We start from the raw sequence: 27,068 nt of genomic DNA on the forward strand, positions 1-27,068 counted from the left end.
AATCTTTACCACCATCTACTCATAGTTTAATTACTTCTCACTTACTTGTAGTCTCATTTCAGACTCTACTATCTAACAAACTACTCTCTCCAACATTACTAGCAATCTCTTAGTTGTTAAACCCAATGGCTTTTTCTTAGTCGTGGTTCTTCTTGACCACATTGTGCTATTTTAAGACTTCTGAATTCTCTCTCTTTCCTGGGTTTTCATGACACTTTCTCTTCTGATTCTCCTCTTCCATGTCTGTCCTTTCCTTTGCTGAATTATCGCATTTATTTCTCACTCCCTTTGTATGGGTGTATCCCAGGGCTCTATCCTGGGCCCTCTTTTGTCTCTCATCTTTCTTAGTGATTAAGTACTATGTCTTGTAGAGGAATCCTAACTTTATATAGCCAACTCTCATCTCTGCCCTAAGCTCTAGTCGTGTGTTATCAGCTCTTTGCTGTATATTTCCACAGACACCTCAAATTAAGTTTGTTCAAAATAAAACATTGTTTACCCCAGTCCTGCCCTCTTCCCCACCCCAACAATCTCTCCTCTTTTTTGGTGTTTAAATTCCTTCACAGTCTGACTCCAATTTATGCTTCTAGATAGATTTCGCAATGATCTCGATCACATAATTAATGTCTAAACCACACTGGCTTTCTTGATGTTCCTGCTATGGAGCCTTATCTCCTTCATTCATGCCTTCATTAAGATTATTCCTCATTCCTGAAATCCTTCCTCTCCTAATCTCTGGCTCTTGTTTTCTTCAAGGTTCCAATCCAGCACTCCCTCTTACAGGAAGTCTTTCCAGATTTCATCCAGTCAGCATTTTTCCCCACATGCTTTTTGTTTATTTTGAATTTGTTTTATATTTAATTCTCTGGGTATAAGTAGCTTCCATTCAATATAAAAGATTGTCCCTAAGAACAGGACTCTTTGATTTTTTTTCTAGATCTTCCTACCACTTAGCACAGTAGTGTGATCGATCACTTCAAAGATTTTTGTGAAATTTCACTAATGTGGGCAGTTTCCACTAACAAAGATAATAAAACATCTATAACTTATCCTGGACTATTCTTGGCCATGTTTTCTTTCTTTTGGGGGATTTGAGGGAGAGCTATGAAATGATACAACCATTTTATTTTTTTTTCTTGCTTTATTTATTTAATATTTTCCCCAGTTACAATCAAAACAGTTTTTTGTATTGTTTCTAAAATTTTTAAGTTCTAGATTTTCTCCCTTATCTCCCCACCTACAATTAAGACACAACTTGTGAAGTTATGTAAAACATTTCCATGAAAATCTAGTTGTGGGGGGAAAAAATCCCCACAGATCCTCCAACCCTAATGAAAATAAAAACCCTCAAGAAAAAATAAGTTTAAAAAAAAAAAAGAGAAAGCGGGAATGCTTCAATTTGTATTCAAACACAATCAGTTCCTTCTCTGAGGGTCATTCACAGCTGGTCATCCCAGAACATTGCTATTAATTTGTATTCAGTATATTTTACTTTGCTTGAATTCATGGAGAACTTTTCAGGTTTGGGCTTTTTCCTCCTGAGATTGGCCATGTTTTCTTATAAATTCTCTATAGAGGAACCACCCAATTCAATGAAAGTCTTCCTTTGGTTCTTTTATTATCTGAAGGATAATAAAGCATTCATTCATGCTGTCCATTTGCTGATTTCCATTCTGGGTACATGGCCAACCTAATAATAGTCATATTTTTGAGTCTTATAGCACTTTAGCAGATATTTAATGTCTACCAACAATGTTCAAAGTGCCATGCTGGCCTTATATTACTTGTCACAGAATAGGTGTGCAGAAGTGTCATGAGATTTAAGACATCATTTCTACTCCCAGAGAATATATAATTGGATTAAGTGAGATAGGAAGTTTTGCTTTTTAAAGTACTTTTCTTTTGACTTTTTTTCATAATAGTTTCTGACTTGACAGAAATTATTACCACTTCACCTATGAAAAAAGTTAAGCATTTGCTCAAGGTCTTTAGCAACAGAGGCAATTCTTGCTGCAGTCATGACATGATTGGGGATCAATTATTGTTTGTCTAAAAGTCATAGGATTTTGGGACTTGAAGAAATCTTAGAGATCATATAATTCAACGAATTCCCCCCTTTCCCTCCCCACCCCCATGCTCCATAACTAAAAGGAAAACGGGTTTTCTCCTAAGTAGCTGAATGGCTACTGTAGAAAAATAATGTGGATTTTCCTATACCTTTTCCCAGAGGAGGTAACACACATTAAGTATGTCTCATTTTATCCTTCTTAGAATGATTGAGCTAGGGTCCAAGGGCCTGAAGCTAAATGGGACTGGAATTTGAAGTTGTATGAATTAAAGAATTTTTTCCCTATATAATAGCAGCTATTTAGTTGTCTTGGGCAGATGCTAAACATCTTTAGGAAATGAGATTTTATAGTCAATTTGGTTTAAGGAAGACCATTCCTGCTTTAAAAGATACTTTTCTTACCTTTCACAAGGCTTAAATTGTTTTACATGAGTCAAACTATAAATATTCCTAGAAGAGTTAACATATTGACTTAAATTTATAATAACCTATAAGTACTCATTCCCATAGAACAGTTTTTAAAAGGGGGAATGATGAAAAGGAAAAAAGGAGAATACTGGGCATCTGAAATAGGAGGAAGAAAATATTTTAAAGAAGAGAAGACTTGGGGCTTGGAAAACAAAGGGAAGGAGAAGGATAGAGTGCTTTGGTTGTTCACTAGATCAGTATTTATAAGCATTCTGTGATCCATTTGGCTTGGACTTCAGTAGTGGTACTTCTTATTGCTGCTTTAAAGAGCACTTAAAAGATAGTGGGCCAGTGGTTAGAACTCAAAGACTGCTTTTTATCTCCAGACCTTCAAAGATTCTGTATGTACTATTAGAGAAGGAATTGTTCTTTGTATATGACAGCAGTGAACAAAACAAAACAAAACAAAACAAAACAAAATCTCCTTTTGTGAGATAACTAATGTTTAAGGAAGCTGAAGTTAACCATTCTTGATTAACTGAGTCCAAGATATATACTGTAGCCCCAGTTTTCTATGCTTTCCTATACTAAAGCTCCAAAATATTAGATTGTTAATGTGCTACCCAAAAGGCAGTATAGTATAATTTTTAAAAAGAGGGGAGGGACATTTTACAAGTTATTTATTTTCTCATGAGATTATTGAGCTAGGTGGTCTCTAAAGTCTCTTTCTAGCTCTGATGATTCTAGAATCTTGGAGCCATCACCAACACTTCAGTTTTTCTCTTTACCGTAGACAGTCTTGTCAGTTTGACCTCTACATCTTTTACATGCTAGGATTTTAGAGTCATAGGTTTACAGATGAAAGTGACTTTTGAAGCCATCCAATCTAACCTCCTCATTCCAGTTAATATCCACCTCCTTCTTGCCACTCACAAAGATATCATTCTAGTTCAGGTCCTTTATCATCTCTCACTAGAACTACTTTCTTGTATTCCAAAGTTCTGTATGGCTCTCTCTCATATTATTCCCTATAGCATGATATTCAGGCTTTTTGATTTGTTCTTTTGATATAGGAAAGCCATGATCTTAAAGTTATCTCTGCATATCTTCTCTTCAAGATCAATCTCTTCAACTTTTAATGTTATGGTATTTTACTTATCTCCTACCAGTTTCTTCTTCTGGCTTCCCAATTTCTTGTACACTATTATTTGTGTTTTTCATCTTCTTAGTGAGTTCATATTTCTGACTTAATTTCTTATTTCTTCATGCTTAATTTTTTCTTTTAACAATTCTACCCTTCTCCCCTTCTTCTTCCACCCCCCCTTCCTCACTATCTAAGTGACCTTCTCTCATTTTCGAATTTCTTGTTATCCTGTGATCTCTCAGAAGGCCATAGGATCCTGTTTTTATTTGCAAAATTTGGCTTATTTTCCTTCATATTATATTTATACAATGTGCTCTAGCCTCTTTTTGAGCTTTACACATCCTTGTTTTTATCTTTATGATCTTTTCTTTTGTTTGTTTTTATTTGGATTTTCTCAAACTTTTGGTCTTTCAAGTTTTTCTTAAGTTCCCAGTCAATTTTCTTTAGTTGTTGTCCTTGTCTTCCTCCTTTCCTCCCTTCCATATTCCCTCCTCCCTTTCTTCTTCCTTCCTTCTTTAACTGTTACCTTATATAGGGGGAGAAGGAGGAGTCAATGGAAACCCTTGGAGAGGGAAAGAGACAAAACTGGTTTTACATATCCTTTTCCCTTGGGGCTGATATTCTTCTCTTCACTCCCCTACCCTCATGTCCAAAACTGCATTGACGTCCTCTAGTCTTTTTCTGATTCTTTTACCTTACTGGACTTTCTTTTGGAGCTAGGGGAGGGTTCAGGCAGAATCGTTTCCATGGTGGAGGGATGGGCATAGATTTCTACAGCTTGATCCCAATCACAAATCTATGAGTTTGTGCTCACTTAACTTGGGGAGTGGGAGTGGGAGTGGGGGATGGAGGATAATTACTCTTCATGAGAGCTTTAAGTATTTTAGTTAGTTGATATTATTTCATGAGATTTTAATCTCATAGTATTTCTGCCATCTTGTATTATAGATTTGGTTTTAATTACACATCTGGCACATAATTACCTTTTCTGAGGGTTTGTGCTGCTGAAAGCAACTGGCCTCTCACCAGAATTATTGCAATGCAATGGAAAGAGCACTAGATTTGGAGTCAAAGGACCTGGATTCAAATTGTCACTCTGCCTGTATGGCTGGAAAAGTCATTTAGCTTTTCTGGAAATAAAGGAAAACTTCCCAGGGCCTTAGTTTCTTCATCTGTAAAATGGATTGTATAATATCATATAAAAGAATATTCACTGGAATCAAAGAACCTGTATTCAAATCTGACCTCTGATACTACCTAAGGAAACTAAATTAACTCAGATCTTCTAGGCTCCAATTTTTTTTGGTAACTTTATGGCCTCTAGAATTCCTTCTAATTCCAACTGTATGGTCCTATAATTAGGTGATTTCTGAAGTTTTTTTAGATCCAGACCTCTGATTCTGTGATCCCTGTTCAATCATGTCCAACTTGTCATGACCCCATTTGGAGTTTTCTTGGCAGAGAGATATAGTGGTTTGCCACTTCTCCAGTTTATTTTACAGATGAGGAAACTGAGGCAAACAGTGTTAAGTGACTTGCCCAGCTAGTAAGTGTCTGGGGTCAGAAATGAACTAATGAAGATGAATCTTTCTGATTCCAGGCCTTGTACTTTATCCACTGCACCACCTAGCTGTTTGTCCATCATCCTCACAGTTGCCAGATTGCTGTTCTTGAAGCATAGGTCTGACCATATTAGGCTTCCCCTTCCCAAGAAATTTAATTGGCTCCTTGTTGCCTCTAGTGTAAAATTCAGATTCTTCTATTTAGCCTTTAAATTTCCATTCAAACTGATACTAGTCTTCTGACTGATTCATTTTACTCCCCTCTACTCAAACACATTATGTTCACTGTACATGATATTTCATAAAGGAGCATAGATTTAGAACTAGAAAGAATCTTACGGGCCATCTAGTCCCATTTCTTCATTTTAAAAAGAAGGAAATAGAATCAGAAATTGCCCAAAGTCACACAGGTATTAAATATTTAAGACTTTCTCTCCTCACCCCTGCCTCTTTTTAGGCTTTTCCTTTTTAGCAATCCCCTTTTTAGGCTTAGTTCAGGGGTCAACCCCTACAAAAAGCCCTTTCCTGATTGTCTTCCTTCCTCATCCCCATTGTAGGTCCTTTTCCTTGCTCCTGAAATTACTTTGTATTCACTTTGTATTTTCTTATCTGTTCATGTTGTTTCCATCCAGTAAAGTATAAGGCATTCAAGGACAGAAGCTGATTCATTTTATCTTTATATTCCTAGCATCTAGTAGAATTCCTGGCACAGAAGCCCTTGATAAATATTTTTTAATTGAATTGAATTAAACCCTGTCGGCCAGAGAGATTTCATGCTCCTTCTGTTATTTGGTCACAGATTGAGGCCCCTTCTGGCTCTTTTTGTGCCTTAGACAGCAGAACCTTTTCATTCATGACAAATTCCTCTTCTCTGTCATGCCTGAAAAGTCAGTGTCTCTCTCTCTCTCTCTCTCTCTCTCTCTCTCTCTCTCTCTCTCTCTCTCTCTCTCTCTCTCTCTCTCTCTCTTTCTCTCCATTTCCCTCCTGGATAGTGGAGTGATTTTACTCTGGATAGACTCAAATACCATTAAGTATATTAAGACAGGTGACAATTAGTCATGGTGATGATTCTAAACTTTCCTTCCTAGTTTCAATCAAAGGATATGCTATTTCTAGTTTAATTGCATCTCAGTGTTCCATGTAAATTTAACACAAATTGTGGTCCTACAAGAAAATCCTCTCGTGAATTGATATCTGCCGAGTATCTACAGCACTATTTTTGGTGCTTCTAGCAGCAGGTTTTAGCATGCCTAGTGCATGGGGCACTGGACTCAGAGGCAGGAACACATGGATTTAATTTCCACCACAGCTACTGTCTGTATCACTTTGGCTAAGACAATATCTGTAAAATATAGAGATTGGACCAAGATCCCATTCAGCAGTCTGTGTTTCCATTATGTTCTGAATATGAACTAAGCATTTGCCTGTGTGTCTATTATTGATCTAAGCTCCAAAGCTTAGATCTTCAAAATAGTGGTCACCAGTGGGGAAGTCTTTTGGTCATAGTGACTGATGAAGACCATCTCTTAAGGTATAAAAGAAGGTACCATCTGTACAAGTAGTTGGAGGTGACACACTGTGTTTAAAATACTAAGTAAAAAAATTCACTTTTATTTTCTAGTAACTAATTGCCTGTAGAATTCTGAAAGATGGGTATTTCAAGATCAAAAGAAAGATGTGTTTTAAAAGAGAAATTAATATTGAGACATAGGTGAGACTTGTCTATGTATTTCTAAAATGCTAAACTTCTGTTATCCACAACACAAGCTTTAAAGAACCAGAATTTCCCCTCAGCTTTAAACATTGCTATTTGAGATTTATAATATTGTTCCTTCAGCATTCTGAGGTCCATCCCTCCAGTCATTTGCACAAAGCACTAGGAACTAAAGATATAAAGATGAAGAAAAGAATGAAAGAAAAAAAGGAAGGAAGAAAAGAAAAAAATAGCAATAGTCAGTGTTCTCAGGGCACACACATTGTACTGAAAGGATATGACATATATGCAAAATGTATACAAACTAATTTTGGGGAGATGAGAAAGAGCCTCATGTAGGAACTGAGCCTCCTGAGCTTTGAAAGGAACTAAAGATTCTAAAAAGTGTAGATGAAAGAGAATGTTTTGGGAATGAAAGGCATATAAGTGGGATAATTATCAAAGATAGGTCAAATTATTTTTAGTATTGTTCTAGAGTCAATAATATTGTATTGTATTCTTATCTATGAAATTTGTCCAAAAGCATTACATATTAGGGTGACCAGATAGGGCAAGAATGGTGCCAGTGGTTTACCAGTCTTACTGGTAATTTTTTTCTTTAACTTTTTAATTCATTTTATTATATTGACTGTAGTGCAAATTGCTTAGATTGCCCATTTGTATCCTTATATTGTAAACTTTTGAGCCTTTTAGAGGCAGAATGTTAACTTTTAATTATATTATCAATGTAGCTTATTATTTTTTGTATTCAATCCTAAAATTTCATATAAAGCTCTGAATTGCTACCTTGCCACCTTAAAAGAAAGAGTTGTCTACCTTTGTATATATGGTAATTCCTAGAAATCACAAATTTCTAGTAGCAAGAGCACTCCATTTTTCCAACTCTCCTGAACAATCAGTTTACTGTATTTTTCTATCTTTCTCTGGAAAAGTATTTTGTGCAACCAACTCTGTTGCAGATTAACAAAGTGGTAATGGCCATTGGCTTAAATCATCATCTGAATCCTAACTTATCTTCAAAGGATTTTATTATCATTAAGCTATGTTATTCTTTCTTATCCAACTCTAATGTCTCTTTTTACCTTCAGACTCACCTTTCCAACTCTCCATTAGACATCTCAACCTTAGGTGTCCATAAACATTAAACTCACTCAACATGTTCAAAATTGAACTGTCAAGGGCACCATATCCTCCCAGTTATCCAGAATTGAAACCTAGTTATCATCCTTCACTCTGCACTCTCACTACACATCCCCTCCAATCTGTTGCTGAGTCTTATCAATTTTACCTTAATGACATTTTTCATTTATTCCCCCCATTTTTCCTCTGATGTTGCCATCACATTGGGTCAGGCACTCATTACCTCACACCTGGACTGATGAATAATCTACAGGTGAGTTTCCCTGACACAAGTCTCTCCTCATTACAATCCATCTTCTATTCAGCTGTTAAATTAACCTTTCTAAAAATACAGATCTGACCCTATCCTGCCTCTTTTTATTCAGTAAACTTAGTTTACTCTGTTCAGTTGCTCTCTAAAATTTCCAAGATCATTATAAAATCTTCTGATATTCAAAGCCTTTCACAATCTACTGTTCCTCACCTTTCCAGTCTTCTCATATTATAAATATCTACTTTACCCCCACTCCTCCATCATTCAGAACCAATAGAGATTGTATTTGATGATGGTGGTGGTATTATTCAGATCTGTGATTTTGTCATTATTGTCCAGTGATGCAAGTCAGCAATTAACTCACCTGGAATTTATACACTTAGCAGCTGCCTAGGGAATTTATACGTTTAAGTGACTTGCCTTTGGTCACAAAGCTAATATGTCAAAGGCCTCAGAACATGTACCCAAGTGTTCTTGGCTCTAAAAGGGCCCACTATGCTGTAGAGCTTGAAGATACTGCCCTCTCTGGAACATTACAATCCATCTCCAGTCTCTGGGCATTTTCTATGGTTCTTCCTCATAACTTCTTCTTTACTCTCCTGGCTTCCTTTCAGTCCCAACTAAAATCTAATCTTCTACAAAAAGCCTTTCCTGGGCCCTCTTAATATTTGTGCCTTCTCTTTATTGGTTACCTCCAATTTATTCTACATATATTTTATTTGTATGTAATTGTTTACATATTATCTCTCTTGTTAGACTGTGAACTCTGAGAGCAAGAACAGTCTTTTTTCTATCTTTGTGTCTCTAACATTTCATAGTAGGCCTCTAATGACTGCTTATTGATTGAATGACTTTCTGTCTTAAAGATAGCAGTCTCCAAAAAAGAAGTATGATGTTACATGATGTTACTCTCTTTGTGCTACTCAGACAATAATGCAAATTTCACATTATGCTTTTTAAAGTGAGGGAATTCCTTGTAGGTTTGTAGAAAATTAGTCAAAGATGAAATTAGTCCTTACATTGAAAAAGTGGAATTCATCTCTCTCTTCTCTTCTCTTCTCTTCTCTTCTCTTCTCTTCTCTTCTCTTCTCTTCTCTTCTCTTCTCTTCTCTTCTCTTCTCTTTCTCTCTCTCTCTCTCTCTCTCTTTCTCTCTCTCTCTGTCTCTCTGTGTGTGTGTCTCTCTCTGTCTCTGTCTCTGTCTCTCTCTCTCTCTCTCTCTCTCTCACACACACATACACACACACACACACACACACACACACACACCCCTCTCCTCTTTCCAATTTCCCTATTTTTGTCAAGGCTATATCTGCCTTCTATTCCTCCATGTTCAGAATCTCATATTCATCCTCAATCCCTCATTCCTCATATTTAATCAATTTCAATTTTTTTTTCTGCTCACATAGTCATCACCTTATTTCAGGTCCCTTTCATTTGTACTCCTTCCACAACTCTGCTTCATATAATCCCTCAGTTTAAATATCATCTCCATGAATCCTTTCCTAACAAATCTCCACCTCAGCTTCTATTGCATTTCTACCCAATTACTGTATATTTATTTTATATACACTTACTTCTGTATATATGTGTCAGCCTCTCACTCTCACCCACTGGAAAGCCCTTTGAGATTATCATTGTATCCTAAATGAATACAATCTCTGGCATAACTTGTTCAATAAGTATATGTTAATTGATTGTCTCAAGCCTAGCACAATATACATGTTTTAAAAAGAAAGTGAATTTGTATTTTAGAATGAAGGGAAATTTCCATATTTGTGCTTCCAAAAGCTAAAGTTGCTCTGCAATTAAAAAGAAATTAAAATTTAATTATATTTAATTACATTATAATTAAAACATTTAAAATCTGAGACAATGTAAATATATTTACAGAGACATATATTATTTCTTCATGATCTGTAGCATAGTGAGGTCCTTTTAGAGCCAGGAATATTTGGATTCATATTCTGAGGCATTAGTGTTATGACCAAAGGCAAGTCACTTAATCTATAAATTCCTTAGGCAGTTGCTAAGGATTATAAATTCCAGGTGATGTAGTTGCTGATTTGCATCACTGGATAGTTTCTACATTAGAGAGTTCCAATAATGATAAAATCACAGATCTGTATACCACCACCACCGAAAAAAATAGAGCCTCTATAGTATTTGCATATTGGACTTTCACATTTTATTGGAGTGCCAGAGTAAAGTGGAGAAGAAATGGTTTTCAAGCTACTTTTTTTCCCCTTACTTTCACTTGATATTGAGAAAGTCTCTGAAAATGTGCGTTTCTGTGACAGTTTTCTTCTTCTTTAGGTGGGAAATCCATATTCTAGTTGAACCTCCCAACAGGCCACTGAAGAGTAGGTGCTGTAGCTCCCTCTAGTGGCTCACGCCAACCTTTAAGCAGGGCTACCCCCTTGGAACGATTTTATTTCAGGATGTTTGCAATAATAAAAATGTAAAAAAAAAAAATGTTCACATAGAAAGAAAGCTTTCAGATTTATAAAATATTTGTTTGCCTCTATTTTGATGCCAATTTAGAAATTTAAATACTAACTTAAAATATGATTAAAACTCCCTATTCCAATATATTTTCTTATGTTGCTGCTAGGATAATCTAATTTATTCAGAAATCTGGGTAGCCATGTCAGTATCACACTCAAAAATTTTCCCTGTTTTCCTTTCCCTGGAATTTAAGCACCTTCATAATTCTGAGGTTTATGGCAAGGCAAGAAAGCCCATATCACATATTGAGAGGCAGCATAGTATAGTGAGAAGAGGTCTCAGTTCTTAAAGAAAAAACAAAGTTCAAGTCTTTCCTCTGATGTTACTAACTCTGTGACTGTGGAAAAGGTACTTAACTTCTCAGTACCACCAGGTAAGTCTCTAAGACTTTTAAGTTATAAACAAATTGCTAATCTGTCTAATAGAGGGAGTTTCATATCAGGTATTACTTATACTTTTAAAAAAATGCAACTCAGAAAAAAAAATCTCATATTATTTTCCTTTATGCATTCAGTGACCCAGTCAAGTTGATCTACTCAATATTACAGAGCCTATAATATACTTTCACAAGTTAGTGTCTTCCTTTAGGTTGTTTTCTGTGAATAGTAAAATAGGCAAAATAAGTAAACACAAAACATCAATTAGATATCAGGACAATCTTCCTGCAGGAAGGATTTTATGAGAGGAAGAAGAAATGTATCCTAAGAAAGGGGCAAAGCTGGGGCAAAGGCAATGGAGGTAGAATATACAGGAAACAGCAAGGAAGCCAATTTAGCTTAGAACATAGTTTGGGAAGGAAAATACTTCATAGGTTTCTGCAAAGTAGTCTGAGATCAGCTTGTGAAAGGCCTTCAAAGCCAAACAGAGTTTAAATTTGATCCTAGAGGCAATAGAGCTACAGGAGCTCTTTTGAGTAGGGGATGACATGAATGGATGTATGTTTTATGACTATCAGTTCCAGAGCCCCTTAAACTTTTATCACTCGCTACCCCTTTTCACACGAGAAATTTTTAGATGATGCCGGATATAAAGGAATATAAAATAGGTATGCAAATCAAACATTTACTGATAATAACAATTAATTTCATGACTCCCATATTCAGTTATGAGACCCTATGTAAGAACACAAACCACAGTTTTAAGAAGCTGGGATTTAGACAATTAAATGGAGAATGCATTGAAGAAGGGGTGCTTTGAGATAGAGAGATCAATTAGAATATTATTGCAATAATTTAGACAATCAATAATTGTCCTGAGCTAAGGTGGTGGCTGTGTGAATGGAGAGATGAATGAAATGCACTGTTATTGAGGGAAAGACTTAGCAACTGATTGGATATGAGAAATGAAGGAGAAGAAGGGGTTGTGAAATGGTGAATTTGGATGATTAGAAATATGGTAATACCTTAAAACAGAAATAGGCAAGTTAAGAAGGAGAGCATTTGGACATGTTGAATTTGACATGTCTTGTAGGACATATAGGTAGAAAAGTCTAATGGCAATTAGTGATACAGGACTGCAATTTAAGAGAAAGCCAAGGACTGGAAATCTCCATGGTACAATGGAAAGAGCACTGACTCTGGAGTCAGAGGACCTGGGTTCATCTTGAATACTTAATATATCCATGATCTTGTGTAAGTCACTTTTAGAGCTTCAGTTTTCCTCATTTTTAAAATGAGAAAGTTAGAAAAGATTACTTCTTAGGTCCCTTGCAATTATAAACACATGATCATTTGCATAGAGATGATAGTTGAAACATTGAGAAATGAATGATAATCACGATGACATAAAATATAGAAAGAGAAGAGCAAAGATGGTTTCATTTTTGTCTTGATATTCATAGTGCTGAGCCATAGCCAGGATAAGGATAGGATACAAAGAATCGTCTAGCAAAGAAAACTAAGAAACAATGGGTAGAAGAGTGGGTGGAGAACTAGGAGAGAAACAATGTCATGAAAGTCCATAGAGATGAAAATGTTTTGTAGAAGGAAATAATTTACTGTTTCAAATGTTGTTAATAAAAAAAAATCAAGAAGAAAGATAATGGAGAAAAGGGAATTGAATTTTGCAACTGAAAGATTATTGGTAACTTTAGAGAGAGCAGTTTTATTTTAATGATAAGATCAGAAGCCATATTACAAGTGGTTGAGAAGAATGAAAAGTTCAAAAAGTATTCAAAATTTTAAATGAATTTAAATGAAATTGTAATATCTTATAACTTTCAAATTGTCTGAAATTTAGCCATCACCTAAAGTAAATTAAATTAAGTTACATTGAGGAGCTATTATCACTTAAATTAAATCAAATAAATAGCCTTTTTTTCCACAGGAATGAAAATTTGGAGAGAAAATGAATATGCAACTATTGCTGAACTATTAAAATATTTTTCTTTTTTTTTTGAGTTGAAGGGAAGGAGAAATTTTTTCATTGTTATAAGTTGTATTATGTTTCTTCATTTTCACTCCTTTTGAAGATACGTAATGTATTCATGTTCCTATTGCCTGCTAAATTAAATTTCTTCACAGTGATATTTCAGCTGCCAGACTGAACATATTTTGTTTTAGGGTTCTTTAAGATTTGATGTATGACATTCTATGAATAAAAATATTTTCAATTTATTTTCAATTCAACAAACAGTTATTGAGCATCTACCAAAATAGAAACACTAATACCATTAGTAATTAGCATATAAATTATAAATATGGTCTTTGTGATTCCTATCAAGATTTTATCAAATAATTTTGATTATAAACCCCATAAGGGTTTCAGCACCATGACACTGATTGACCTCCCCATAACATTTCTTTCTCTGCCCACATTCGAGTCTTATAGATTGTTAGAACATGTCTTAATCTTCCATTTTCTATTGAGATTTCTGATGCTGCAAATAAATCTAACTTGTGTTCTTTCTTCATATTGTAACATTCTTTTTGAGGAAAATGTCTCCTTGAATGTTCATTCTGATCTCTCTGGCATTGTATATCATCTTGAAACATTAGGCCTATTTTTGATGGTTACAGAAATATACTTCATCACTCCTTCTTTTGACTAGTCTAAATTCTGTACTTCCTTCAAAGTCTTACTCAAAACTATCTTGTAGCAACTGTCCTTATTCATGATACTGTGATGATATGTCAGTGATAGTGTTAAAGGTTTTTAATGTTTATTATTAAATTAATTTAATTTAAAATTTTAATTATATTTGTATTTGTTCTCTGGATGCTCTGTCTTTTCCTTCCAAGTAAATTGCAAATTCTTTAAGGGCAGAAACTATGTCTTTCTTTTATTTTTGTTGTCTTCCCTTTTGTGCCTAATGTAGCATCATACACATAATATGCCAAGAATATACACTCACCAAATACTTGTGAAATGAATGAATCAACTTGCATAAATATTAAGAAATTCTAAAACAAAAATCTGGATATTTAAGGACTGGAAACCATGCAAAGATATTTTTGTATTTTAACTTTGTTTATTTTATTTTCTTAAATTCAGATGCTAGATGAAAACCATCACTTAATTCAGTGTATTATGGACTACCAGAGTAAGGGCAAGACTGCAGAATGTACTCAGTAAGTAATAATGCCATAGAAGTGTTATTCTTGCTTTCTAATGCTGCTTTTGTTTTTAGTGGTAAAGGAAACATATATGTGACAGAATACACTTGGTAATTAACAAGGCTCTATATAATTTGATTAACAGGCTTTAACCAAGACAGATATTTTCTGCTTTCTTCTGGATGTGGTAGTATTCAATTCAAATTAAAAATGGCCTATGGAATAGATTCTTTTACAATTACTGTAAGAAAAAAAAAGTTATTAAATTTCGGGCTAATGGCCTAAGATTCTGAGATCAGACTTGGAATAAGAGACTCTGAGTCTAGGTTTAGACTACTTTTTGTGAGCTCTTAATCACTTAACCCTTAAGGGCCTAATTTCTAAAATAAAGAGATTAGACTAAATGATCTCTAAAAACCTTCCCAGTTCTTAAGTCTATAATATTATAAATAGTTTTTATAAAAAATATTTTGCTAGATTTAAATTAATATAAAAATGATATAAAATATAAAAAACAAATAATAATAAAAAATATATAATATAAAATATGTTCTGTATATATACAGCACTTTGAATGTCTAATACAAAGTGTCAGAAAATAAATAATGGATTTTTCCTTTCAACTTATTTTAGGACATTTGGTTGGCATATCAAACTTGTCACTTAGTTTTTGTAGAATCTTTTATTTTATGCCAAAAGTTGTGTTATTCTTAAGTCCTAGGAAATTCCCATTTTGGCTGCTAGTTGTTTTCAGTATAGGTGGTTAGGTTTAAGAATTATATGTTTTAGAAGGAGTACTGGATTTGGAATAAGAGGACTCAAGTTTTAGCTCTATTAGATTGGGCAAATTACTTCTTTGAGCCTCAGTTTCTATATTTATACAACTTACTTCATAGGATTACAGTGATGAAGGTACTTTGTAAACTATAAAGTGAGATATTAAATAACAATAATTATTAAATTAAGTGCTGTAATATGAGAAATCAACTTAAAGGACATTTCTTGACACATATCCACAGAAAATTTAAAAAAATAAACTTCCAAAAAACCCATAATGATGAACATAAAGGCCTCTTTCTTATGTTTGAATAGAATTTCTTTTAAGCATAGGCAATAGTGATAATAATAATGCTAATAATAGATATTTATATAGCATATTACATATACTACCTCTTTAATCCTCCCAACAATCCTGGAATGTAGGTTCAATTTTATTTTACACATTAGGAAACTGAATCTCCGAAAGATTTAACTGACATGCCCAAGGTCATAAAGCTAGTAACTTATTAACCCTGAATGGGACAATAAGCACCAAAGGCTCAGCTTGGCTTTAGTAATTTTTATTTAAAATGAAAGATCTGGAAGGAGTTTCAGAGATTAGTTCATTCCCAAATTAAGTCATCTAGGACTGCTATTGATTAGGTTATAGGCATTTATTACAGTCTGCTCCTTGGATATTCAGAACTGTACTTTCTAACTTTTTGAATGTAAATCCAACTGTCTTCCCAGATTTTGTTTTGGACAGTTCTGAAGTTCAAAAAAAAAAAAGTTCACCAAGAAAAGTTAATAGAATTTGATAGATCAGATTGAATATACTCTGCAAATTTACACTTTCTTTCAACTACATTGCTGCCATTACATTTGTGGTTTCCCAAAACAGCATTTTCCTCATTAAAAGAAAATCCTCTCCCTTAATTATTTTTTTTTCGGAGGCAATTGGGGTTAAGTGACTTGCTCAGGGTCACACAGCTAGTCAGTCTTAAGTCCCTGAGGTCATATTTGAACTCAGGTCCTCCTGACTTCAGGGCTGATACTCTATCCACTGTGCCACCTTGCTGCTCCTCCCCCCTCCCCCCATTACTTTCTAAAGAAATGTTGGCATTTTCTACTATGGCACAGCTAAACTTTTTCTTTGAGTCTTTATGACATCATATTTATTGTTTTCTGCCTTTGGTGTGAGAGGGCTTGTCACTTCATTATAAAGTATATTTTCTATTTAATATTGCCATTTCAGATATATAACTAAAATGTACAGACTGAGTATTATGGGTTTGATGCTTTCCTGAGTATTTTCTAGCATTTTGATTCTGCCTTAGTGGTTGATAGAACCAAGGGACTTTAATGAAACAGCCAGATTATTTATTTGTTTCTTTTTAATTTTTATATTATTTTCTGGTGACTCAGAGACACTTAATAAATATTTATTGGTTGACTGATATTCACATAATATCATTAAGATATCAGTTATATCAAAAAGATAATTTCATGCTGATTTAAATGGGAATGTTTAATATTGGTTCCAGACTCTGAATAATTTTGTTCCTTTATCCCATAGGTACCAACAAATACTACACAGAAATTTGGTTTATTTGGCAACAATAGCAGACTCTAACCAGAACATGCAGTCATTGCTTCCTGCCGTAAGTACTTCTAGCCAGAGGAATATATAATGCCCACTGAAGAAGGTCATTAATTCTTACCAATACGTCATTGGATCCCTGGTCTCATGAATGTGGACACTCCCTCCATTGCAGATCATAGCTCATTAATATCTTCACATCCTTTGCATTTCTTGTTTCTGTATTCTCATCTTCAAAGGTTTTACACTGACTTATCTTGGTATGGAAGTGATCAAGGTAGTTCAAGGAATGAAGATATAAAATATGACTTAGACTTTGCCTTGACAGATTTCTCTATTCTGGGACAGCAGTTTATAGGGGATTTATCCCTTGAGGATTCAAAATTAGCTCCCAGTAGACTTGTCCTTATTAGGTCTTCCACTTTGTGTTGAATAGTTATGATTCCACCATATTGGCTTTGTTTGAGAGAATGGAGAGGCATATAGTCAAAATGAAAACCTGATGGACTTTGAAGTCAGAAAATCTGTATTAGAATTGTGATAGGAATGAAATTATCATCACCAAATCAGATAACTTCTCTGAGCCTCCGTTTCCTCATTTATAAAATAGGGATAATACCTGTATTACTTACTTCATTGGGTTGCTGTAAACCAAAGTTTGTGATTTGTGATTTTGAAAAAAGGGTTTTGAAATGTGACATTATTTTTGCTCCTCCATTGGGAAAACAGACCTGGTAACTCATGCTCTCAAGAATTCCTTCATCTAGGGGCAGCTAGATGGGCAGCACCAGCCCTGGAGTCAGGAGGACCTGAGTTCAAATGTGACCTCAGACACTAAACACTTCCTAGCTATGTGAAACCTAGGCAAGTCACTTGACCCCATTTCCCCCCAAAAAATAATTCCTTCATTTAGAAAGTCAGGAAGTTAGTTCTGTGATTCCTGAATATATCTTACAAATCAGACGCTAAATTTACTTTGATTTTTAAACCTACTTTGGTGGTGTTTGTCTGAAGTCCTTTGAGTCCTTCCTTACAGTAACACTTTTAAAATTTCATTTTTGATTTAAGCCTCTCTGTATGATTAGTGCTAGAGATGAGGCAGTTAAGGAATAAGAAAAGGAATAAGAGAAATGCTATAAACTGAGATGGTGAATGCAAAGGATGTAACGCTTGTCTTATTCAAATCTCCAATGTAAGAACATTTCTACCACTACTTAAGATACCTTAGATTTATAAAGTTTTTATTGTCTAGTTGATTGATGCAAATGACTAATATAGAGGATCAATCCTCATGTTTTAAAAAGTGTCAGTTTTTCATATCATTCTCAGCTGAAGAAATTTAAATCCAGTTATTCTTCTTTGGTATTTAAAATATTATGTACAAAAAGATGTTGAACTCTTTCTAAACTGGCTTATTCATTAATTCTAGAACATTTATTAAAGCTTTATGTACAAACATGGGTGGGTAGGTGGACCAGAGCTTAGAGTGCCAAGCCTGAAAAGTCAGGAAGACTCATCTTCATGAGTTCAAATCTGATCTCAAACAGTTACTAGCTACGTGACCCTGGGCAAGTCACTTAACCCTTAATCCATCGGTAAAATAAGCCAAAGAAAATGGCAGACTGGTCCAGTATCTTTACTAAGAAAATCTCAAATGGGGTCACAAAGAATCTGACACTACTTGAAAATGACTGAAATGACAACATGTATAAACACAATGCTAAGTACTAAGGAAGAAAGGTAAATAAGATTTGTTATTTGCCTATAAGGAATTTATTAATGATGATATTATGACATATCATCATGATCATACATATAATTAAAGGATTTGTAATTTTATTAATATTCCTTAATGTAGCCTACAGGCCCTCTATAACTTAGCAGATTTTTTTGAGAGTAGCAGCGACCAACAAATGTCTAACTGCCCAAAGCTGGCCCTTGAACCAGTATATAGCTATTTATCAGTGAGCATATTATGCTCAAAGACTTTTTCACTGAGGAATATATGCCCCAAACTTACAGTGCTCTCCTGGCGTAACTAAAACCTGAGATTCTCTGTATTCTACAATGAGCCATGAAACTAGAACTTTAGTGGGAGTTTATGATGAATATAATTATATACTATAATTACAAATTATAGCACAACACCTAATACATATTTAATAGTCAATAGTATAACAGTATAAAATAGTTTAATATTAGAGCAACATTTATTAACAACATTTATTATATTTTCTATAGCATAGTTACTATTGTTGAATCATTTTAATTTGTCCCCTTCATGACCCTGCTTAAGGTTTTTTTGGCAAAAATTCTATAATGATTTTTCTATTTCTAGCTCATTCTCTAGACCAGGAAACTGAAGCAAAAATTTAAGTGACTTGCCCAGGGCCATAATTTGAATTTATGAAGATAAGTCTTTCTAATTCCAAGCCCAGTGTTCTATCCACTTCATTATCTGGCTATCCTGATAATTGTTACAACAATGTATAATTATATATTTTATATATATAATACATAATTATATAAATTAATGATGATGATAGTGATGATAATAATAAAATTTCTTCTCAAATTTTTTTTTTTTTTATGGGAGTTCAGAGAGAAACAGTCATGGGACAAGTCAACATCCTGCTGCTGCTGCTCTTGTCGATGATGTTGCTTTTGTTGTTGATAATACTTTAAAATCTGTTTGCTTCAAAATTGCAAGGTTGGCCAGCAGATTATGAATGGGGGAAGAGGAGGACATGTCAGCTCATGATAAATTATCTTCTGTTGGCCTAAAATCTTGGTTGGTGTAAGGAGTAACGGTATAAATTGTCCTGGATCTTTTGACACACTAAATTATACAAAAAACTGGCTTGAATGTAACATCTTTTTGTAGATGTTAAAAGTATCAAAATGTTCATAAACTTGATACATACTTTAGAATTTTCTGTGTATGATACAGTTTCTACACATTTAATATTAAATGTATTATTTTATGTAATCTCTTGCATATTGGAACTTGAGACTAAACAGATTTCATACATATACACATTTTTATCTTTGGAACACATACATTCAACAGTTACTCCTTCTACACAGAAGTTTATGAGGTTAAAAAAATCAAAATGAATGTAGCTACAAGTTTTATTCTAACACAGTCCTTTTTTTTTTTTTTAATAGCATCCTTCTAATAATAAACTTAAACTTCTTTTGAATGTTTGTAGCCACCAACGCAAAACATGAATCTTGGGCCAGGAGGAATGCCTCAGAGTGGATCCAATCAATCTATCCATTCCCAGAGCAATCTCAGTGATGCCATTGGAACAGGCCTCCCACCATCCTCTCTTATGCAGAGTCAGATTAGCAATGGTAAGCATTTAGAAAACCTTTTGTGCTTTTTAAAAAATAGTTGCTTGGCAACAAAATCATTAATGCAAAGTATACTTGGAGGATAGAGTTTTTTTTAGACAAGGTAACTCATCTTTCAGGCTTATGGGAATTTAATCAATCATACTGAAGCAGTCACAAAATGGCTACAGTTAGTTTAGAAACTGCCTTCAAAAAGACTAAATATAATTTAGAGATTAGAGATATTTATGTGGGGACATGTAAATAATAGTTAATTGTTCCTAGGCACACATTTATCCAGAATTTAATATGCAAAGAGTGGGTGAAAAGCTTCAGATTAAATAATTTATCTTGAATTCTCCAACTGTTTGAAGAGATATAAGATCCTTTTCAAAATATAGGATATATATTCTTTTTGTAAAAAGCAAACAAAATATCTTATCTGTGATATAAAGAAATATTTAATAACAGTTGAAAGTACAATTTTATTTCCTTGCAAGCAGTATATCATTTTCTCATTTATTCAGAATAGATAGCTGAGGGCCACATAGAGTTATAGTGGACTTTAAAACTGGAAGGGACCTTATAAATTATCTATGTATACCTCTTCTTTTACAAATAAGGAAATTTAAACCCCGTAAGGGGCCTTGACTAAGGTCACAGTTAGGAAAATCAAATTTGGCACCTAATTCATTGGATTCCACATCATTTGTTGTTGTCCTCTTCTTCCTCTTCCTTACCCTTTTTTCCTTTTCCCTCTTCTCCTTCCCATAATTATTCTTGAAAATCTTTGGATTTGGACTTAAAAATTAATTTCACATTGTTCAAGCATTTAATTATTTTCCTAAAACTACATTAAGCTGCTAACTTCATAAAGAAGGAAACCATGAAATAGGAACCTTTATTCTCTAAGAATTTCAAACATTTATCCATATCAGACTGAAAAAAAAAAACCTAGAGTTTTTACATTAAGTCCTAAAGCCCAGGGCTCAACGCTCCTGGCAGTGTTTCCGGTATCATAAAACAAAGTAACCTCCTTTCATTGTAGGTATTTAAGTATTTGGTTAGGAGAAAATCCCATTAATAAAATGAAGGGGGAGGAAGAGAGTTGTTAAGTTTTGATTGGTCTCACTGCCTTATCTTTTGTTGCATCTTTAGACATAATACTTATTTATTTTAGCTTTTTCTTGCTTGATCTTATACTTGTTTGGTATGATGGAATTTATCTTAATTTGGCTTTTGTGTTTAGGAGAGAGGGGTGATGATAATAGAATCATGGAAATTCTCTCCCTTACCGAATGGTATGTCCATACTACATTAGTAAAGTATAGGACAGGAAAATAGCCTTTTTAAAAAATTGTCACTGCAAGTTTATAATTAGAAAAATGTGAATGAAACCTTACTCAGAAAACATATGACTGAAGTAAGGGAAAGAATGTAGAGGGTGAGAAGTAGATAGGGCAAAGAGGTTATAGTCATGAGGGTAGAAAAGGGACTGAGATGAAGAATAATCCAAAAACATTCTGGAAAACAGACAATGATCTGTATCAATGAAGAGGTATTTTATAAATGATTTTTCAAGAGTGACTAGAAATCTAGAAATCCAAGGGTAATTTTGGGAAATAATTCTTTGCTTGGGTTTGAGAGGTTGATGTGTGAGTAAATAAAAAGTAAGTTATATTAATTTAGCATTGTAAATAGAATGCATATCAGGCCTCTGTGAGACATTTGGTTTATTGCCTTTTTAGGATTCTACTGAGTATGTAGTAGAAGAGCATTAAACAAAAGCAACCTTGACTCTGCTACTTTCTCTATGACCTTGGATAAGAATGTTTACTTCATCTGATCCTCTGTTTCTTAATCTCTAAAATGTGGGAAATAATATATGACCAATTTCAAAAGGTTTTTATGAAGTTTAAATAAAATAGTGTATGTACTTTGTAACTATAAGATTCATATATGTTTTATGTTGTGATTAGGTTAGTTTTTTTCTTTAACTTTAAGCATACATGTCCTAATACCCAAAGCTATAGTTGTATAATATTTATAAAAAGCATTTTACAAACTACAAATCACTCTTGCTATTGCCTCTTTGAAATAGGTCCTAACCATGTGTCCATGCAGCAATCAGGACAAAACACAATGCCAACAACTTCTATGAGCATGACAGTCAGCAGCCATGGGACGGGACCAGGGTATAGCCACACTGTGCCTGCTTCTCAAAATGTGCCAATGCAGGGCCAAGGATCCATAGGGAATTATGTATCTAGAACCAATATCAACATGCAGTCCAACCCAGGTAATTCATCCTGTTCCCCTTGCTTTACTTTGGACTACAGGCAGTTCTTTGGTAGTCTAATGTGGATGTAGCATGGGATAGTGAACATTTTTTTTTTTGTACAGAAGTGAAATTTTGTCCTGATCAATGTTTATAAAATAGCATACTATTCACTTAAGAATGCTTCAGAAAAATTACAGTGAGCAGCAGAACATCTCAGTTTTAATTTTTATGAGACCAAGGCCTCCATATAAAGTAAGGCAAGAGGAAAAAAGTGTGTTCATTTGAAAGATGAATCTTAAAGGCTTCAATGCCTGGAGTAGGAACTAGAATAGTGACATTTCTATATACAGTGTAAGATCCCCTTTGGTAACCCTGCTACAATCATGCTTTCTGTTATTTTCTGAATGTAGGTACGTTTTAAAATAGCTGACTGAAAAAGATGGGTGATCTGACCATGTAGTAGGATATTGGTTCAGGTTAGTATGCAGGAAATTTAATTTGGATATTGAGGGGGGAAATTAATAAATTTCATAGTCATTTGTGTGGAATAATAGGAAGAGAGTGAAAGAATTCATTATAACAGTTATAATTTTCATTTTAAGGAATGTGTGTGGTATGAGAGGGAGATAACTGTGATGGCTCATTTAGGAAAGTGTTCTATATGTGTTCTGTAGTCTCCATGATGCACCAGCAAGCAGCTACATCCCATTACAATTCTGCACAAGGTGGAAGCCAGCATTACCAAGGACAGTCCTCTATTGCAATGATGAGTCAAAGCAACCAAGGAAGCAGCATGATGGGTCAGCGACCAATGGGTCCATACCGCCCTTCACAGCAAGGTAAAATCCAAAGATATTTCCAGAAAAAGTCACAAATTTGGTTCTTCACACTGACTATAATTCATTCCCCAGTTCTGCAAAAGGAATACAGATTGTGTAAGAAAGAACATAGAAAAAGTGAAGAGGGCTGAATCTTCTAATGATGTATCAATGCTTTCTTTCTGTATTACTCCATGTCAATTTTAGCAAAATAATGATGTTCATGATCCATTTCACAATTCTATGTAACTAGCAGTTAGAGCGGAGTCCATCTGTACTTTGGTCTAGTGAGATAACTGAAAAGCCTGGAAATAAATTGAGAGTACAAAATGCCAAGAGGAGAAATGCAGAAAATGTTGGTTATTCAAGTACACTGTTGAAGTAATGAGAGTTTTTGAGTACTGCATGATTAAATATTTGGGTGAGTTATTGGGAGTTCCTAGATAAAGTATTCTGTTGAGACAAATAGAAGATTTATGTGGTCCTTTACAGGGGCAAGTTGGAGAATACCAGTAAATATTATTATTTTAGATTTTGTCACATTATGGGAGCTATAAAAACCAATCTTATTTTAGTATATTTTTTTAAATCAAAGCAGTGTTTTCTTTTATATAGAGCAATATATCCTTGAAATCCAGTAATTATAGATTAAGTAGTATATATGTATATATACACGGGTATTTAGAAATATAAGACTAGATGACATATTCTTGGGTTTAGAGACAATTGACCATATTTTGTTTTCTCTGACTTTTGTAGGTTCTTCTCAGCAGTATATGGGACAAGAAGAGTATTACAGTGAGCAATACAGCCATGGTCAAGGTGCATCTGAGCCAATGAACCAGCAATATTATCCAGATGGTAACTTTCCTGTGGAGAGGGGGTGGGAGGACTGAAAACTTGCTGCAATTTTTAAAAATGTGTAAATGACTTACAGCACACATATAAGATCTGAGAAATTTATAGCATTCAGGCCATTTTAGTTTCTTTTGTTGTTTGTTTGTTTGTTTTTTTCTTATGTAGGATTCTGCTATGACATCTTATTTCTGACCCACAGGACTACCCATCCAGAAAACCAGACTTGGGTTTGATCAAGAAGAGCTAGATATTTGGTTATGCATCTGATAGTGTAGATTAGAATGAATCCATTAGCTTAGGCCATTTCTGTTGTAATTTGAAATAGGAGCTACCAAAGTGACAGAATTTAAATTGAACCCATTAGTGCTGTACCCTCACCCTTGGTTTCATCTGAGGACTTTTAATTTTCTTTTTCATCCAAGGCACTGTATAGAATCTTCGAAATGTAGGGTTGGAAGGTGTAAGATGTCAGTTGTCTCACCATCCCATCTCCAAGCATGGATACATATTCTTGAAAAATGTGTATAAATCTCGTTGTCCAAGGCAGAAGATTCCAAAACCTTACTCGGTAACTTATGCCAGCATTTAATAAGAGTCCACTAATTTTTTTTTCAAGTTCTTTTCCTTCCTATTAAATCACCTTTTGATCTTCTCTTCTTTAGGCTAAATAATCCAGTATCTTTTATTCCTGGGGCCTTCTTTTTGTTCTTAACCATTCTTTTCTGTTTCTCTTAACCTACATGTTCTCCTCATCGCATCTCTTTTAAATTGTGAAGTCCCATACAGAAGAGGGATGTGGAGAATTATTATTTCATAAAACCTGTTTTATAAGTGGTAGACTCAACCAATTAACATAAAGTTATTGAGCACCTACTAAGTGCTAGACAATGTAGTAAGTCTTAGAGATACAAAGTCAAAAATGTAATAGTTCTTGCACTCAAGGAATTTACATTTGTTGGGGGGGAGGGTGACAACATGAATATATATCAGTATATAAAGAGTAAATATAAAACAAATGCAAATTAGTTTAAGGAAAGATGATATTAGCATTTGAGGGAACCAGGAAAGGCTTCTTGTAAGAGATTATGCTTGAGGGATTCTGTGAGATAGAATTGAGGAGGGATAACATTTCAGAATCCCGTTATAACAAGGCTCATCTTTGCATTCATTCAGTAAGTATTTATTGAACATATACTATGTATAAGAAAGAGAGAGGCAAAGATATGGAATAATAATAATATGTGAGATTTGAGCATATATAAACTCCTGTATTCCAGGAGTTTATATAGCTTAGCCAGGAAGACGCATTTACTTATAAGTAAACCCCAAAGCATTATTAGATTGGGGCACAAAACAAAGTTCTATAGAGCTTCAAAAGATGAAGACTAGGTAGAGGCTAGCGGGAATTGGTACATGCTACTTAAAGAGGGGGAAAATTGATCTGGGTCTTAGAAGGTGGGTTCAGTTTCCTTTCCAAGAATGGAGGACTGAAGACATTGAAAGAATATTTCAGGAGAGTGGAATGGTATGAATAAAGACTTAGATTCAGGAAAGTACAAGTTGCATTTAGGGTATGAAAAATAAACCATTGAGCAGATTGAGATATAGCATAGGTCAGATCATATACTCTCTTTTTTTTTTTTTATAACTTTTTATTGATAGAACGCATGCCAGGGTAATTTTTTACATCATTATCCCTTGCATTCACTTCTGTTCCGATTTTTCCCCTCCCTCCCTCCACCCCTTCCCCAGATGGCAAGCAGTCCTTTACATGTTGAATGGGTTACAGTATATCCTAGATACAATATATGTGTGCAGAACCAAACAGTTTTCTTGTTGCACAGGGATAATTGAATTCAGAAGGTGATAAATAACCCGGGAAGAAAAACAAAAATGCAAACAGTTTATATTCATTTCCCAGTGTTCTTTCTCTGGGTGTAGCTGCTTCTGTCCATCTTTGCAGATCATATGCTCTCAAATGAGAACATATAACTATATCTTGCCTAATATTAAGAAAAAAGGAAAGAGAAAAGGTAGGGAAGGAAGGAAGAAATAAAGAAAAGGATGGAAGAAAGGCAAAGAGGAAAGAAACTTTTGTTTTAGGCAAAGTGATGTTCCAGGGATGAGTTAGTTCCAGGAGAACCATATCATAGTGAGGTTTATTTGTAATGTATCTATAATCCTAGTTCTGCTGCTTGCAAACTTTATGACTTGGACAAATTTTACTCAGTCTATCTCAGCTTCAGTTTCCCCATTTATAGAATGGAGTTGGATTAGAAGTTCTCTGGGGGCCCTAGTAGTTATGAGTCCTATGACAAATCATGTGGGTTGCTGGCCTTTCTAAATGGTATTTACCAGGACATGATGCAGGGCATGTCTCATTCTATATTCCCTACGACCATACACATCATAAAGGTGTTCCCCGACTTTGATTTTGTCTCTGTGTTCCTTTGATTTCAGGACATGGTGATTATGCATATCAGCAGTCATCTTACACTGAACAGAGCTATGATAGGTCATTTGAGGATTCTACTCAGCATTACTATGAAGGAGGTGAGAAAACTAATTGACTTTTTTTTGGCTGACAGATATTCACATGTATAATAGCCATATTCAGTAATCAATAAATATGTATATAGTGAGTGTTCATTGATTGCCAGGAACTATGCTAAGCACAAAGAGAAGTAACATTTGAACTATTTGTGCTGGGTAATAAAGTTTATATTAAGTAAAGTTATCTATATATTTTCATTTATCTGCAGTAACATAAAGTCCAAAATTTCATGTACACTTAGTGAAATTCATAGCATGCTAGTTATCTACACATCTTTTGAGAATCACTGTTCTAAATCCGTAGAAGTTAATAGTGAGGAATACTTTATATAATTTAATAAATTATAATATTGCAGTTTAGGGAAATATCTTTCCAGTAAACATTTGTTACATAGTTTTATATTGATCTAGACATTTTCTGAAATCCTGATACATAGATTATTCATCAGGCTATCACATCTACTTTATGTCTAATGAAAATAAAATCAGATACTTAAACATTAATCTTAAAGTG

The 27,068-nt window shown here is 34.3% G+C and overlaps 1 protein-coding gene across 1 annotated transcript in view; it reads left to right on the plus strand.

The window, feature by feature from the left end:
• The window catches only part of SS18L1 (SS18L1 subunit of BAF chromatin remodeling complex), a 54,994-nt gene that overhangs the window by 6,313 nt on the left and 21,613 nt on the right, over nt 1-27,068 (plus strand). The window contains exons 2-8 of the mRNA XM_051976697.1: nt 14,288-14,364; nt 16,685-16,769; nt 19,921-20,065; nt 22,146-22,343; nt 23,000-23,164; nt 23,903-24,004; nt 26,462-26,554. Of these exons, the coding sequence (XP_051832657.1) occupies nt 14,288-14,364; nt 16,685-16,769; nt 19,921-20,065; nt 22,146-22,343; nt 23,000-23,164; nt 23,903-24,004; nt 26,462-26,554 (865 nt within the window). The remainder of the gene's footprint in view (nt 1-14,287; nt 14,365-16,684; nt 16,770-19,920; nt 20,066-22,145; nt 22,344-22,999; nt 23,165-23,902; nt 24,005-26,461; nt 26,555-27,068) is intronic.

The sequence above is a fragment of the Antechinus flavipes genome, chromosome 2, assembly GCF_016432865.1.
Source record: "Antechinus flavipes isolate AdamAnt ecotype Samford, QLD, Australia chromosome 2, AdamAnt_v2, whole genome shotgun sequence".
Lineage (NCBI taxonomy): Eukaryota > Metazoa > Chordata > Mammalia > Dasyuromorphia > Dasyuridae > Antechinus > Antechinus flavipes.